At 43.8% G+C, this 16,986-nt stretch overlaps 1 protein-coding gene across 1 annotated transcript in view; it reads right to left on the reverse strand.

Annotated features, from left to right (window-relative positions):
- Positions 1 to 16,986, reverse strand: part of LRMDA (leucine rich melanocyte differentiation associated) — a 720,335-nt gene that overhangs the window by 312,553 nt on the left and 390,796 nt on the right. The window contains exons 3-4 of the mRNA XM_077930639.1: positions 7,882 to 8,013; positions 2,336 to 2,470 (exon numbers count right to left, since the gene is read on the reverse strand). Of these exons, the coding sequence (XP_077786765.1) occupies positions 2,336 to 2,470; positions 7,882 to 8,013 (267 nt within the window). The remainder of the gene's footprint in view (positions 1 to 2,335; positions 2,471 to 7,881; positions 8,014 to 16,986) is intronic.

Genomic DNA, 16,986 nt, shown 5'->3' on the forward strand with positions numbered 1-16,986 from the left:
CTTGCCTCTGAATAGCTCCTTTAAGGAACTACTTTTGCTTAAATGATTAATAGGAGGCATATTGTCAGAAAAATGTACTTAAAGTGAAAAACAGTAAACTGTAGCGATATCATTCATTTTTAAGCAATTCTGTGGTGAAAATGTCTCATAAATTTACATGGCAACACCACTATTAGGCTCTTTGTACGCAGGACAGCCAACGTGCCTTCCAGTTTGGGGTTAAGGCGATGGGGAAATATTTTATTCAAACTAGGCCACTTAGCAAAAGCCAAGATGGCACATTTATGTACAATTCAGAAGTTGGCATGTTAGAAGTATCTAAAGACAGTTCGGAATCTATTTTCGAAAGAGACTGAAGGGCTCAACTTGAAATAGCCACTACAGATCAGGTTGGGAGGCCTGTCCAGATTACTGCAGCACTGCTAAAAACCACAGCAAACCATCTCATGGACTCCATGTCATGACTCTTCTGGATAAGCCTCCTTTCAGGTTTCTAACACATTTTTATGCTGAAAGCATGAACATACAGTTCTAAGTTTATGAACTGTATAGTCAATGTTTGCTCACACATCATTTCATAATGCTTGTCTGATAGGCTGGAAATAGGTAGGTAGGTTTAACTTGAGAGCAACATAGTTATGTGGAATGCTTATGTAGAAAATGGCATGCAGTTTGCTTGAATTTTGCCATCCTATCTAAAATACAAGGCTCATGACTTAGTGACTGCATCATTAAAGCACTACCTTCGCATCTTACATCACCTGTTGCAAGAAATACATGTTAACACTGAATGCATGTCTGTCTTTGAAATGAAGTTCTGAGAGCCCCCGACGTCTGGGGTCACTTTCTGGGGTCCTGCAGTTATAGCGTTGTGTATTTCCTTGACAACGACAGCCAATTATGTGGAGTGGGGAACACATAATTTCATGATCTGGTTAAGTTGCTGTAGATGTTACCAGATCAAAACCAAACAGCTGATTGCTGATACTTGGGTGGCCCCCATGTGATGACCTATATAGAAATGTATGGGCTTGCTGGTGGGCTTGTAACACAATAGGAAGTACAAGAACTCACCAATTATAGGAACACACAATTCCACATCAGGTCTATATACACAGCTGCTGCAATTTGCTGGGTATATGTGCATAGGTCCTATATGAGGCCAAATATTCATATCACTGAATCTTTTTCAATAACATCTGTGCCAGAGAACTTTCCAGTGGATTGTACAGGTCTGGCTCAGATCTGCCTAGGACTCATTCGGCCATCATTAATAGCTCATGTTTTCCTGGGTCTCAGTGTGGTGACCTGAGATTTCAGAGGCTGAAGCTTCCTTAGCAATGCCTCCATGGGAAGGACTAAATTATGAGGGTGAGCTGTGAGAAATAAGGGGTATGCAGGGTTGTTTATGCTTGGCTTCAGAGGTTTTGCCATTCAGTCCCCCCACCTAGGTCCTTCATACTCTATCCCTGTAGTCCCTCTATCGTGACACACCAGGTGGCATCTTCTGCTCCCACTAGGCACAAGGCTCTGTCCATATCCCACCAGGTTTTACTCCATGGCTCCCATGCTCTGGGCTTCAGGAGGCCTGGTGACCCAAAATCGCTCCCACAAACTTCAACTGGCCATCTCACCTTGCCTCATAAAAGGGCCTCTGTAGTGAATAGATCAGGGGTCAGCAAACTTTTTCAGTTCCTATGCCCCACAAGTAACCCAGAGGAGCATTTTAAATAAAAGGACGCATTCTACTCATGTAAAAACACACTGATTCCTGGACCGTCCACGGGCCGGATTTGGAAGGCGATTGGGCCGGATCCGGCCTCCAGGCCTTAGTTTGCCTACCCATTGAATAGAGGCAGGGAGAGGATGATTCCGTAACTTTTTCACACATTGCCCTTAGATTACATTAGATCCTATACACAGCTCTTAGTTTTTACTTCAGCAGCCATTTAAAGTTGGTTGAAGGTTGTAATCAACTAACCTTTACTCAGAGTAGACCAAACAAAGGACAGCAGGCCCATAACTTACATGGGGGTAACATTCCATGGATTGCACCTAAAGCCAAAATTGTGTATAAACAAAACCCATTGGGTTCAATGGTGGGTGGGACTACCACTGTCATTTTCCCTGAAACTCCACCCTCTTTTTATTTTTTATTTTGCCACGCATGTACTGTAAAGCTGAATGTGCACAAGTTGTAGGCTTACTGTAAATGACTGTGACAACCTTGATCCATTAATTTCAGTGGGTCTACTACTCGGAGCAGAGCTTAGCTGAATACAATACTAAATATTTTGCATTTGAAAGTAATGCATGTATAATCCAAGATACTAACCTGTACCTCTGATAGTCTCCCTCATCCTTGTCTTTGCAGACCAGTTCATTTGGACATGCTGTATTTCCAAGCAAACTCAGGTACTCCAAGGAAGGCACTACTTCAACCAGATGATCCAGCAGGCTTTCCAGTTCTGTTATGTACTCAAGATTATGGGTTAAGGATTCAATAACAAAAGGAAGACTGTTAAATAACTCCATTTACACACCCACCCACCCCATATTATATGCGGGGAAATGTAACATTAATTGTTGCTAGCGGAAAGGGGACTACATCCAAGTCATTTTTTGGCATAAAATGAAAGGTCTTGGGTCCCGCCCTCCTTCATTATTTTTTCCTCCTCTTTTCTTCTTTTCTAGATGACTCTCTGCAACACATTAAAAACTTTGACAAAATGATGGATGTCGGATGGGGAAATGGTTAGTGATTGCTAAAGCCATGAAACTTTTCCAACATGGCAACAAGCAGCAGTTACTTTCACAGTACATTCATCACTAAATGTATTACAGTCCCTAGGAAAAATGAGATTTAAAATGGAGTTAAATGACAGCAGCCCAAATGCACCAGAAAGAATAAAAGTGCTTTTGGTGGCACTGCGGCATTAATTGGTACATAGGCATAAATGCTTGATCAAATGTTACCAGGAACGCGTTGGTATTCCTGCTCCACAGTTTATAACACACACAACTTCAGAGTGGAAGGAAACAGTAAAACCTGCCATTAAAGTGGTAGAGTGACCACATGAAATCTTAGATATCTTACATTGAAGTTGATTTAATGCATCCACTACAAACATACACACAACTCCCAAAACAGGCTATAAAGGATTTGTAGTCCAGTTCTAGGTTGCTCAAGAAAGAAAGAAAGAAAGAAAGAAAGAAAGAAAGAAAGAAAGAAAGAAAAGTACCACAAGTATTTCTGCAACCAGAGCTGGACTTTTCCAAAGTTTGGGCTTTTGTGTCAAAATGTACATATTTGACAAGAGTGTCTAGTGCACAGTTTCCAAAGGCTTGAGAACCTTCCTAAATCTGGCACTGTGTTATGTGCGCTAACTTAAAGACTTCAAAGCCCCCCCAGACCCTTTAAGAAGAAACATAAACCCAGGTTCTTTGGCACTCCTTGTTCTGTTCCTTAAGACTCCTGCTTTGCATCTAGGATTTGGAAGGCAAGTGAAAACAGGGAAATCTTGGTTCCCACAGATCCACCATAGAAATCAAAGATGGGGCATGGAAGATAGGTACGGGGAAAGGATGCCAAATTGGTTGTGCAGGCTGAAAGCCATTCCCACCCAAACATTGCCACACTGCTGGTGCACATGACATGAATAGCACTAGTAACATGTCAGGTTAAAAAAAAAAAAAACTGGCATAAAACTAGCCTGAGAAATCCCAGAATGAAGGCTCACAAATGGGGATCAGCATCATGAGGAGGCAAGGTGTGCTAATACCTCATGCCAATTGGCAAAAGGTGAAGGGCACATTCAAGCAGCTCTGCTTCTTACTCTTTGTTTCTCTGCCCTTTGTTCTAATTGATTTACTGCCGCAAATTCTCATTTTCTCTGTTTTCTCTTTTAAACCGATTCTTGTTAGTTTATGGCGATCCTGCATTAGCTTTATTTTACTACTTTATTACAATTTTGCTTGTTTTAATGCCTGTAAGCCGCCCAAAGAACTTCAGCTAAAGGGCAGCCTATAAATTGCATGTATCAATAAATAAACAATGGAACAAATTACTGGTTTAAACGAACAATTCACTCTTTTACTCTCCCATGCCTGGAGTTGCGTGCAACAATTATTATGTGGCTATCTTAAATGCTCGGTTCTTTTATGTTGCTTGTCCCCAGCATTGATTTATGTTTTCCTGTTATCTTTGTTATCTCTTGCAGATGGAATGTACCCCATTTCTTCACCTCAATAACTGAAGGGCAAGGGTATCACCACAGGATAGAAACAGAACTTTTGCCCTTAAAGACCTTCCCTTCGCTACATGCACTCCAATTTGCATCTTATTTGCAGCAGCCAACAAGCAAATGGGAGACTTATCATATACAGCATAATGCTTGTGGTAGGATTCCACCCCCACCCTCATTTTTCAGATACTGGGCAAAACGACACATGGAGCAGGATGAATGAAGCATAGGAACAGCTCAGTTTTTCCATTTTAATTCAGCCACAGTGCTCCAGATTTAGTCAGAACAGCATTAGACTTAATCCTTCCCCCCCATGGCCCATTGTTCTGTCAACAATTGCCCTTCCCAGGATAGTTGTTCAGTCCTCTAAGAGGGGAAAAGATGCTGGCCCATATCTTTTCAACCACAGGGAGAAAAGCAGAGGGGGGAGGATGATCTTTAGTGGGCAAACAGTCCATGGGGCAAGGGTTAAGTCACCTCTTCCCTCTGCTGCTTCTCAATTCATACCCACTAATACAAGAGGGACGCGGGTGGCGCTGTGGGTAAAAGCCTCAGTGCCTAGGGCTTGCCGATCGAAAGGTCGGCGGTTCGAATCCCTGCGGCGGGGTGCGCTCCCGTTGCTCGGTCCCAGCGCCTGCCAACCTAGCAGTTCGAAAGCACATCAAAGTGCAAGTAGATAAATAGGGACCGCTTACTGGCGGGAAGGTAAATGGCGTTTCCGTGTGCTGTGCTGGCTCGCCAGAGCAGCTTTGTCACGCTGGCCACGTGACCTGGAAGTGTCTGTGGACAGTGCTGGCTCCCGGCCTCTTAAGTGAGATGAGCGCACAACCCTAGAGTCGGACACGACTGGCCCTTACGGGCAGGGGTACCTTTACCTTTAATACAAGAGCAAATTGGTGCTTAGAGGGTGTGAAGACAGACTATGGGGAGAAAGAGGGAGCCAGTCGCAAGAGTGGTGGTGATGTTGAAGACATTAAAACCAAACAACAACAAAAACTTAAAAGCACAGCTATACAGATAAAACATAGGTCCCGCCAAAATAAGAGAGGCCACAATGCCACCATTCAAATTAAAAAAGGTAAAGGTAAAGGACCCCTAACAGTTAAGTCCAGTCGCGAACGACTCTGGGGTTGTGATGCTCATCTTGCTTTACTGGCTGAAGGAGCCGGTGTTTGTCTGTAGACGGTTTTTCCGAGTCATGTGGCCAGCATGGCTAAGCCGCTTCTGGTGAAACCAGAGCAGTGCATAGAAACACCGTTTACCTTCTCGCCGGAGTGGTACCTCTTTATCTACTTGCACTTTGACGTGCTTTCAAACTGCTAGGTTGGCAGGAGCAGGGACTGAACAATGGGAGCTCACCCCTTCATGTAGATTCGAACCGCCAACCTTCTGATCGGCAAGCCCAAGAGGCTCCCCCCCCCCAGGGAGGGATAGCATTCCACAAGGCCGATTCTTGTGTTGCTACCCTCCAAAACTCCTGTATGAAATAGGGCCTCAGATAATGGTCACATGGTCCAGGTCAGTGCATGTAGGTAGAGGCAGTCCTTGAGGTCCTGAGCCACATAAAGCTTTATAGGTCATAACCAGCCCTTTGAACTGAGGCCCAAAACTAAGTACTTTGCCCACAATTAACCACCTTTAACCACCTAACCCACAGTTCATTTCTTATGGGGCACTCACCATACTGGAAATAGGGCGTGCCAAGTCTCTTAGCTGCTGTTTCTTGTCTACTTATCTCTGAATTATGATGCATCATCCCAGGATCACTTGTGCCACCACAGAGGATTGCGGGGAACATTCCTCTAAACACTTGCTGCCAGCCACATAGCAAGCAATGTGGAAACCTCAAGTGCCATTTTGTGTATGGCATAGAAAGATGGAGCTCAAAATATGGGGCCATGTTTGGGTACACATTTTCTCTATCCTGGACCCCATGTGTGTACTGTAATGGCATAAAATGTGAGATTGGGACCCCCTAGTTCAAATATTGCCATAGCCATTAATTTGCTATTCCTCATATCATCTTTAATACTGGAATACAGTGGTACCTCTAGATGCGAACGGGATCCGTTCCGGAGCCCCGTTCACATCTAGAGGTAAATGTAACTAGCAATGACATGTCTGCGCACACGCGCGTTGCTTTTCGCCGCTTCTGCGCATGCGCGTGATGTCATTTTGAGTGTCTGTGCATGCGGCGAAACCCGGAAGTAACACGCTCCGTTACTTCCGGGTTGCCGAGGAGCGCAACTCGAACGCGCTCAACTTCAAGCATATTTAACCCGAGGTATGACTGTAGCAGTATCTTACGGGGTCTTCCACATATATTTGAGTGTTTTGAACACTCTGCAGCTCTAAATAATTACTTTGTGTTCTACTTACTATTATGAGTATGTTGACAAATCAGCACCACCAGAGCAGCTTCACCAACTTGGCACTCTCCACATGCTTTGCCCAGCAACTCCCATCAGTCCCAGCCAACAAAGAGGCTGATGGGAGTTGTAGTCCAAAACATCTGGCAAGTAACAGGTTTGTGAAGGCTACATGAGAGTGTATGTGTAAAATACTTTAATTTACAGGAGCTTAACTGTCATTAAGACATTTGACTTGCCTAAGGATAGTCATTCTCTGCTTAAAAATTTGCCAATCAATCCTTACTAGCGACAGGCCACTCAAAGGCTTCCAAGTCCATTCTTTTAAAGCCTATAAAATGTCCAGGCTTCCTGGGTGTGGTGGCTGATTACTTGGGCAAAGTATTAGACTTGGCTGAGAAGAGAGCTGCTAACACGCATCTTTGCCCCCCACCCTCTTTGCATCCCAGAGTTGGACAAAACACAGAGAAAGATCTTTTGAAAACAATGGAAATTAAGCTAAAACTGAACTGATATTTTCAGCTCAGTCTCAGCATGCAACATTGCATGGCTTCGCTGCTGCCTGTCCTGCAGTGCAGACTACCAGCATTTCCAATAATACCGAGCAACAATGCTGTTCGTGCGATAAGGGAACAGCTGCCACTCTTAGGGTGTCTCAATGTTTTAAAAGAGCCCAGCACAGGAAGTAACAGCCACACTGCTACACTCTGGCGATCAGTGTTATTCACAAAACAGCAAAGGGTGGGAAACTATTCTTGACCCTTTCTAGCCTAATGGCTAACATGGCCCTATCGGCTCCCGTCAAGTGATTGCTGCTGCCAAATTAAACAAGATGTATATTTTCTTTAAGAAGCATTCTGTGTGCATGTGAAAAAAGCCAACCTAATGTTTTAATCTTGTTTCACTGCACACACTATTCCACTAGAGGTCAGCCTGCCACAGAACCCAAGCAGGCTGGGTTCTGTTAAGAAGCGCAAAACTGGCTGCTATTCCCACCTCTCAATCTATTGACAAAGATTCCTTCAGAGCCATAAACTTAGGGCTCGCACTAAAAAACGGAGCAACAGGAAGATATAGCGAGGCATTTCGTTTATGAATGACCTGTAATAAATTACTTTGAAGTGTTCTGAGTGACAAGAGAAAGGGAGAGGATGCTTTGTCTGCAAACGAGCGACATTTTACATACTTTAATTTGGCTGACACATAAGGATTATTCGACATTTGGCAGGGCCTTTCTCCCCTTCCCTCCCCACCCTCTCTTTGGGAAGGATATTTGGTTCTTGTTCAGCATCAGGGTATGGAGGTGTGGTAACCTGGGTAACCGGAGGTCATTCCGGAGGAGATTGTTGTCCAAGATCAGCTCTTCCAAGCCGCTAAATGTCTCCAGTCCTTCCAGTGACCTGCAACGACAAAGGCAACAGGAAAAATGATACTCCAGTAAATCAGGGAGGCCATTATGAGCTGAAATAAATATTTTAACCTTCCCTTTCAAGGAGCGGGAAGAGTTTTGGTTTAGTCCTGTCAGGAGACTGAATGACAAGAATTAGTGGCAAGGGGAGTGTCGGTACAGCAACACATCCTTCTTCGCAGGCTGGCAGAATGAAGGATGGGGGTCACTTAGTGAGTAGCCAGGATCCAAAACAAAAGGCTTCAGATATGAGGCCTGCAGGATGAATTTGTCAATGTCTTGTGCCTTCAGGCACCCAGCCTCGCCTGACCCTAACCTCCATTCCCAAGATAAATAACTCTGTCACAGTTCACCTTCATTCCCTGGACACAAATTTAAGTTGTCATCCATCATTTCTGCCATGAAATATCATACCCCACTAACAATAATAAATACAACTTCAAGAATTGTTCTCAGCAGCTACCCTATATATAAAACTGCAGGAGGGGGGGGGAATATGATGGGAAGTTTTTCCTTTTCCTTTCGTGATTTTTATTTTATTAACCACAGAATTTTCTCTGTCTAGAGTTTTTCGTTGTGGTGGTTGTTTTTTCAAGCACAAAAGATAAAATGCTAGAGTGCCCTGTATCACCCAGATACAGCAATAATTATTATTTTTTTACAATGAGCCCCCCCCCCCCCCCCCGGCAATGCCTGCCCACAAAACACACAGACACGCACAAAACACTGAGATTTAAAAGTAACAAGCAAAATCTTTTCAGCATGGAAGCACAGCTCTTCGGGTTGTAAACACATAGACATTTGTAGAAATTTGGCAGCCAATTAGGAAAGCTAGGAGGAAGGAATTAAAAAAGTCTGGCTTTGTCACTTTGCTGGGCCACTGTTTCAGTTTTAACTCTTAATTTCGTAGCTTTGCAAGTTCTTACAGAAATGGGTGGGGGAATCTTCACATTAATCACCTAAGATGGGCATGGTATATGGAGCATACACAAAGACACACACATTCACAGCTCATTCACCTACCAGACACCTAGAGATATGCTGAGGTTGCATGACTTGACAGCTGAGCTAGTATGCCTACCAGTGGTGAGGATCATCACTTTATCTCCTCACTATTTTATAAAATGTGATGAATAAGGGAGATGCAAGTCTACACTATTTATTCACTGTCCAATGACATTTATACTAAAGGGAATTATTCCCTCCCTCTTTAACACCCTTCTTCAAGGTCTGCATGAGATATGCTCTATTGCAGGCATATAACAGGCATGCTGTGGGGGGAAATAACAAATATTTATCCACCCAATTCAAAAATTTAAACCTGGCAGGGGTAGGTTAGATGAAATTGTCTTATCTGAAACTTATAGCCCCGTAATAAAAGAATGGAATGAAAAGTCCTTTGTAGGAAAGAAAACATGTGACCTTCATGCTACGGTTCAAGGACACCACAGTGTTAACTATAAATAACCAGAGAAACTCCATGCTTCTCAGCAGTCCTCTACTCTAAGGTTACCAGATTTTTTTCCCAATGAATCCGGGGACAGTTTTCAACGTCAATGGATTTTGTATGGGGACTGATTTGTAAATTTGGGGACTGTCACCAGGAAATGGGGACATCTGGTAACCTTACTCTACTCTGGAGGCTCAAAACTGATGTGAATTACAAAGGGTGCTTTCAGATGGGAGTTTATTGTGGAATCGGAGCTATTCATGCACACGTTTGTATTTTATTTTTTGCACCACCCACATTACATCGTCACCATACTTCTGCCCCATTTAACCCAGATTTCCCTTTAATCTAATAATAAAGAACAACCTGTTATATATCTACAGTAACTGCTGGTATGGAAGCTCACTACTGCATTTGGGGTGTGGGGGTGTTTGTCACATGTGTGGTAGCATTTAATGGGCTGCTCCCTTTTGCCCACAGACCCCCATCTCCATTTGCTCCTCACCTGAGCACAGCCTGGCCATTGTTTCAGGCGGCCCAAACAATGCAAGTGCACCTGTTTCCACTGATTGCTCCATGCAGTAGGCACATTCCAAATACATTTATCAGCCTTTTATTTATTTTTTTAATACTGAGCTCATCTGCTGAGTGAGAAAGGAGCTGGAGTGGCCCTCACAGAGCCCATACCAGCCTGCTCGAAAAACTGAAAAAGGTTGCAAGTGGGCGTAGCGTGCTCAGACGAAAAGGGAGTTGGGTGCTATACAGTGGTACCTCGGGTTAATAACTTAATTCGTTCTGGAGGTCTGTTCTTAACCTGAAACTGTTCTTAACCTAAAGCACCACTTTAGCTAATGGGGCCTCCTGCTGCCGCCACCGCCCGATTTCTGTTCTTATCCTGAAGCAAAGTTCTTAACCTGAGGTAATATTTCTGGGTTAGCAGAGTCTGTAACCTGAAGCGTATGTAACCTGAAGCGTATGTAACCTGAGGTACCACTGTACTTTCTACTGGTTTTGCTGGAACATACATTAAGCTGCAATTTCTGGCGCCCCGCCAATCCATTCTGAAAGGAAATAAAAAGCAATGGAAAGCACGTAACCGAATGCTGCCGTATCAGATTGTGGGGGAAATGAATCTGTTTGTGCTCCAGTGTCACGGCACCCCCCTAAAAACAAAAAGCCCCTCCCCAAATGTTAAGTCCCTCAGAAATTTCCAAATGGTCCATGGGGCAGGAGAAACTGCTGCTCTAAATGATCCTGACCTCACGCTCTTCTGTAAGCCGCACAGGAGAAGAAGCAATAAACAGATTGTGTGGTTATGATTGTTAACTTTAGGTTCGTAATAAAGCCTAACTGGCAGTGCCCATTTAAATGCTCTCTCCGTATAAATAGTTAGTAGTGGATTATGTCCAATCTTCAGTTTATTGCTTTAAAAAGAAAAAAAAAGTCTTTCCGCTTGCCAAAGGGAGTTCAAAAAAGGCCACCACCCTGTCAACACCACAGAGCCTTATGGGACGCTAATAGGCCCTTTGTGAGTATGCATTGCTGGGGCTCTGGTCTGTGTCAGCCTCGAAATGCACATTGTTCATGAGTTGTGTTATGCAAATATAATACCCTTATCATGAGAATCTGCAAATGGTTGGCAACTGGCAAGAAGAATAAAGCACACATCCAAAACTGCTGGAGGGGAGGCATAAAACAAAATGACATGCCATGAAGTGGGACAAAGGAGCGAGAGAGATAGAGAGTTGCCTATTGAGGTAGCCCCTTTATTTCCAAAACAGAGGCTAGGGCACAATGCCCGCCTAAGCTTCAGGCAGGAACAGAGAAGATTGTGTGCAAAGCCCTCCTCCACACCTGGCTAGGGCTTGATCATTTCTGCCGTGTAATATCATTAGTCACTCTCACAGGGAATTTTTCTTTCCTTTTGTTTTAAGGAATCACACTACACAGAAGCGCCATACCTTTTATTAGGGCCAGCGCAAAGCCAGAGAGTAGCAAGCAAACTTTTGAGTTTGCAAGAGGGTGTTGTGGGAGAGGATAAAAAGCCACAGCCTGCAGTTTCCTAACAGTCTCAAGATGGAACAGAGAAGGCACTATGCAGACTTAACTTGGTTACACCTTCCCTGGTGCAAAGTGATCTCAGGCTGCAGAAAGGCATGCTAGAAGAGTGAAGAAGCAATGGCTACCCTCCCCTTCAACAATATGCATACCAGCAGTTACTTGGATCTGTCTCTAGTTACACAAGGTCTTGTTTGTTTATTTTCCTTTCCATGTCATCAGCAGGGGCATTGTGTACACGGTGTCCAGTCCATATCCAACATAGCTCTCTTTTTTTGCTTTTTTTTTTTAGTGTTCATTCATTCCTGTAGTTTTCAAGGAAGCCTTTGTGCACTCCCCACCTTCACCATTTAATCAGCTCCATTTTTCAGAGCACATGGCAGGGGTGGAGAGGCTACAAGTGAAAATAAGGAGTGTAATAATAACCCTGCTCCATTCTCACCTACCTTCATGCCTCTCTGATCCCAATCACCCTGCCCCGAATTGTCTGTTCAAGCATAAATATTTAGAGAGCCAGACCAGTGGTCCATATAGCTCAGTATTGTCTACCCTCGTTGGTTGTGGTTCTCCAGAGTTTCGGGCATGGGATATTCCCAATCCTGTCTGGAAAAGCCAAGTACAGTGGTACCTCGGGTTACATACGCTTCAGGTTACAGACTCTGCTAACCCAGAAATAGTGCTTCAGGTTAATCGTGCTCTGGCGGCACAGCAGCAGCAGGAGGCCCCATTAGCTAAAGTGGTGCTTCGGGTTAAGAACAGTTTCAGGTTAAGTACGGACCTCCGGAACAAATTAAGTACTTAACCCGAGGTACCACTGTATTGAACCTGGGACCTTCTGCATGTGAGACATGCTCTGCTGCTGAGCTACAGCCCTTGCCCCATGTTACATGTGATATGTAAAGTAAAGGTAAAGGGACCCCTGACAGTTAAGTCCAGTTGCGAATGACACTGGGGTTGCGGCGCTCATCTCGCTTTACAGGCCGAGGGAGCCAGCGTTTGTCCGCTCCACAGTTTTTCCGGGTCATGTGGCCAGCATGACTAGGCCGCTTCTGGTGCAGCGTAACACCAACAGCAGAGCAGCACACGGAAACGCCGTTTACCTTTGTGCCAGAGCGGTACCTATTAATCTACTTGCACATTTTGGCATGCTTTCGAACTGCTAGGTTGGCCGGAGCTGGGACCGAGCAACGGGAGCTCACCCCGTCACAGGGATTCGAACCGCCGACCTTTTGATCGGCAAGCCCAAGGCTCAGTGGTTTAGACCACCCACGTCTCACATGTAATATGTAAAAGGTAAAGGGAACCCTGACCATTAAGTCCAGTCGTAGACAACTCCTGGGTTGCGGCGCTCATCTTGCTTTACTGGCCGTGGGAGCCGGCGTTTGTCCGCAGACACTTCCGGGTAATGTGGCCAGCATGACTAAGCCACTTCTGGTGAACCAGAGGAACACACGGAAATGCCGTTTACCTTCCTGCTGAAGCAGTACCTATTTATCTACTTGCACTTTGATGTGCTTTCGAACTGCTAGGTTGGCAGGAGCAGGGACCGAACAATGGGAGCTCACCCCGTTGCAGGGATTCGAACCTCTGACCTTCTGATCGGACAACAGTCTTTGCCATCCTCAGTTCTGACCTCCAATATGTGGGTGTGGAGTGCGAGGAAGAAGTGAATAATGGCTTGTTATCATTGCTAGGGCAGAAGCATCCAGTTTTCAGGACTGTCCTGAGAGATCCTTGGCAATGCATAAAGTTTCCACGGACCTCAGTTTCCCAGTTACTGAACAGAGATTAAGCTGCCTACAGCACTGCACCCAGCAGATTGTAAAGTTGTGTCTGTAGAGTACTTTAGGAGCTTCAACAGAGAAGCGCTATTCAAGCAGAAGGGATTAGCATCAATGTTTTTACTAGATATTAGGAATAGGCTGCTTCTGCTCTTGGAATATCCCTTTTATTAAAACTCTGCAAAACTCAAAGAGCAGCGAGGAAAGCCTGTAAGCTCCCTTAGTTTGTAGCAAAGAACCTTCTATCTGTCTTTGTGAATTAAAAGCAACAAGGCACAGGCTCAGTACCATGAACACCACCAAGGGCTTAAGGGGTAGTGGCAGGTAGCCGTCCTCCCTAGTTGGTTTAGAAGGCTAATAAGCATCACTCAAGTGCATTGCAGGTTGATCTGTCCCTGCTCTAATGACATGAAAGCTGCCCATTATCTCACCTACAGGTACCACCTCGGTTACCTCATTGCAGGCCTCCCACTCCCACTCCTGGAGGAGAGCAATCGTTGCCAAGAGATTTCCAATGCAATTTCCAAAGTCACATCAAAATGACAAAACATCACAACGCATTCAGCTCTGCCTGATTCCAACAGAAAGAACTTTAAGTTTCCACTGTAATTAACCCTATCCTCGTTAAGATAATTATGATCAAGCTCCCTGTCACAGCTAATATCACAGCATCATTGCCTATGGCTCACGCTTTGCCCTCATTAGCTTACAAAAACAGTGTGCTGAGCAGGCAAACGAACTCCCTCCCTCCTGATGACTTAGAAGCTATGTATGCAAGACAGTAAAATAAGCCTTTGGAACACAAAGTTCTCTGGGAACATTTTCCCCCATTTAAGCCCTTCGATTAAATCTGTAGTGCTTTCCCCAGTTTATCTGCATCCTATAATTCGTTCATAATTTGGAGGAAAAGGGTTTCATTTTTCAGCACAAAGGGGTATTTTCAGTGGCAGTTTTTGCTTTGAATATGCAGGGTAACTAACTGCTGTCTACTAGCTTTACTGTATGCCAGTCATCTGGTCTGATGAAGAACATTTGGAAAGGATTTGGTTACAATGAAATTTTAAAAAAGCAGTTTTTGCCTACTGGTAATCTTGAACTATGCATTAAATAAGAAAGAAAGAAAAAGGAAACAGCAGCAGTATTGTTTCAACAATGAAGGAACGCAAACCATGAGATTTGTATAGACTTCCTCATTATGCAACTAATATACACTTGTGTGTTGATTGGAAACAGAACACATTATGCTCCCCTTAATATATCTCACTCATTTCAAATGACATTCCCCCCTTACACACACACATTTCCTCCTGCTAACTACAGATAAACTAGAGATGGGACATGCCTTGAAATCGACTTGCTCTTTATTGACAACAAATAGCTCTTACCAGAAATTAAAGATGGTGCTGTTACACAATGAAATATTGTCCACACTTCTATCTAATTTTTAAAGTGTTCTTTAAAAAAGCATTCAGACAAATGCATGACTACAAGATTGGATGTCTATACCACTTATCAACTGGGTTACCAAAACAGTTTCCAAAACTAAGCTCTACCATCTTACCAGTCTGAGCAAGTTCACATGACTAGATTTCATGACAGGAAAATAAACACACATAAAAACACATCAGAATGATTGCATGAAATAATTTTCACATAAATAGCACAACATTTATCATCATCTAATGGACATGGTGCCCAAAATTTCATAAGGTGAGTGCAATCAAACCAATTCATCAGCAGGGGACATTATTTCACTTATAACACTTTCTCTCTTCCCAATGTTCTCTTTGCTGAACTTTCAGCAAGGTGAGGACCAAAGCAGAATCACAATCTAGTCCTGTATCATTGGATCCATAGCCACACATAAGCAACAAAGCTGCCACACTACCTCACATTAATGAAATCACAAGTCCCACCACACACCACCCAAAGAGCATCATGTATGTTGGTCTCTCAATATTTTTATTTTGGGGGCACATTTTTCAAGCAGTCTTGTCCACCATAATTTTTGGCACCAGGATTCTAGATTCACATCAGAATCTTTCCAGTGCCCTGGCTGTGATTGTTTCAGCTGATAAATGTAAACGGGTGACTGATTCTTTACTAAAAGTAAAACCCTTACCAATTCTACATCCTGATCAATAAACAAATTCAGCAGAGCTCATGGAGCGACATAATTATTTGCTTTGTAATAAGGCAAATTTCTTGTGCCCAGTACTCCTATATCCTCTGACACTCCCACCAGAAGTGGGAATAAGCTACCATGTTATTCTGGTATCCAGCCATGTTTATTTAAAACCAAATTTCAGTCAGCTTCCTCTATCAAAGTTCTAAATTGCTTTAGGGACTCCAAAAGGACTTAACTCAGAGTTTAGGAATAGTTTGTATATGCCTGAATTATGCCCAATCCCTGCTATACACACCACAGATTCAGATAACCAAACAGCCAAAGTGTGACTACTTCCTTACTTGCTTGGGCTTTACTGGTCAGCATCAGCCATTTTCTCTTTGCCAACAAGCTCATCAGAAAATGCCTAGATTATAATTTCCAGACAGACTAGGAAGATTTATTCTAGCATTCAGCTGTAATGCATGGCAATATGAGTATTTTAATTTCTAGACTACCGTATTTTTCCATGTATAAGACTAGGGTTTTTTTCCACCAAAAAATTAGGTTTAAAATTAGGGCTCGTCTTATACATGGGTAGTGCTGAGGGATGTTTTCTTAATTTGGAGGGGTCGTATACATGGGGGCGTATTATGGATGGAAAAATATGGTACGTAAAGGAATATAAACTTATAAGATCTTCAAACTCTTAATTCTGGATGAGGATTTACTCTTCCCTTACAAAAAAGGTCATATGTCTAGTTGTGATCCAAGACCCAGTTTTTCCTCCTGGGTGTCCAGGTGACATCTGTTGTCATAGCAGCTGGTCGTGCCCTCAATATCATGTAGTTCTACATCTGGACAGGAGCAGCATATGCACACTCTATGCATGTACGCCACCATCCATAGAAGCTGGAACAAAGTCTACTTGCACAGGTATTACTATTATTATTGTCACCATCACCACCATTAATCAAATTTATCCCATCCTTCCTCCCAAAGGCTTAAGCGGCTCTCTCTTTTGGATTTTCAGGTGCTAGCAGTAAAACCTTGGGATGCGCTAAATCTGCACGATGGTTCAAACCGAGAGAATAAATGCATAGATGTCAGGGGGGCAGGGAAGCCACATGACGCTGGAGACAGCCCCACTAAGGGGACCCTTGTCACATGTCACATGGATAGGGATTTAGATGCACCACCTAGATCTTATCAGAGGAAGGGCAAGGTACAAATAATATTATCTTTTGCTGGCATCCATCTGTCTCGAGAGACAATGGAAGAGTGCACCATGGGGGGAGGGGTGAAGTCAAACCATTGGGAAGTTACAGTGCCTGGTGTGGCTGTAGAGACCAATAGGAGAGAGGCATGTTTCATTGCAGCTGGTGCAGATGAAGGCGTCTGGTTTCACTGGTCCATAATAAGCCAAAAGAAGAACAATGTGAGGACTTCGAGTTCAAAAGTGGGGTCAAACTATCCCTCCTTTGTATGATCAGATGTTAGCACAGGGGTCGGCAAGGTTTACCTCGCCTGGGCCAGTTCACTCCAGCACAGATCCCTCCATGGGCCGGA

This window comes from Podarcis muralis, chromosome 6 (genome assembly GCF_964188315.1).
Source record: "Podarcis muralis chromosome 6, rPodMur119.hap1.1, whole genome shotgun sequence".
Lineage (NCBI taxonomy): Eukaryota > Metazoa > Chordata > Lepidosauria > Squamata > Lacertidae > Podarcis > Podarcis muralis.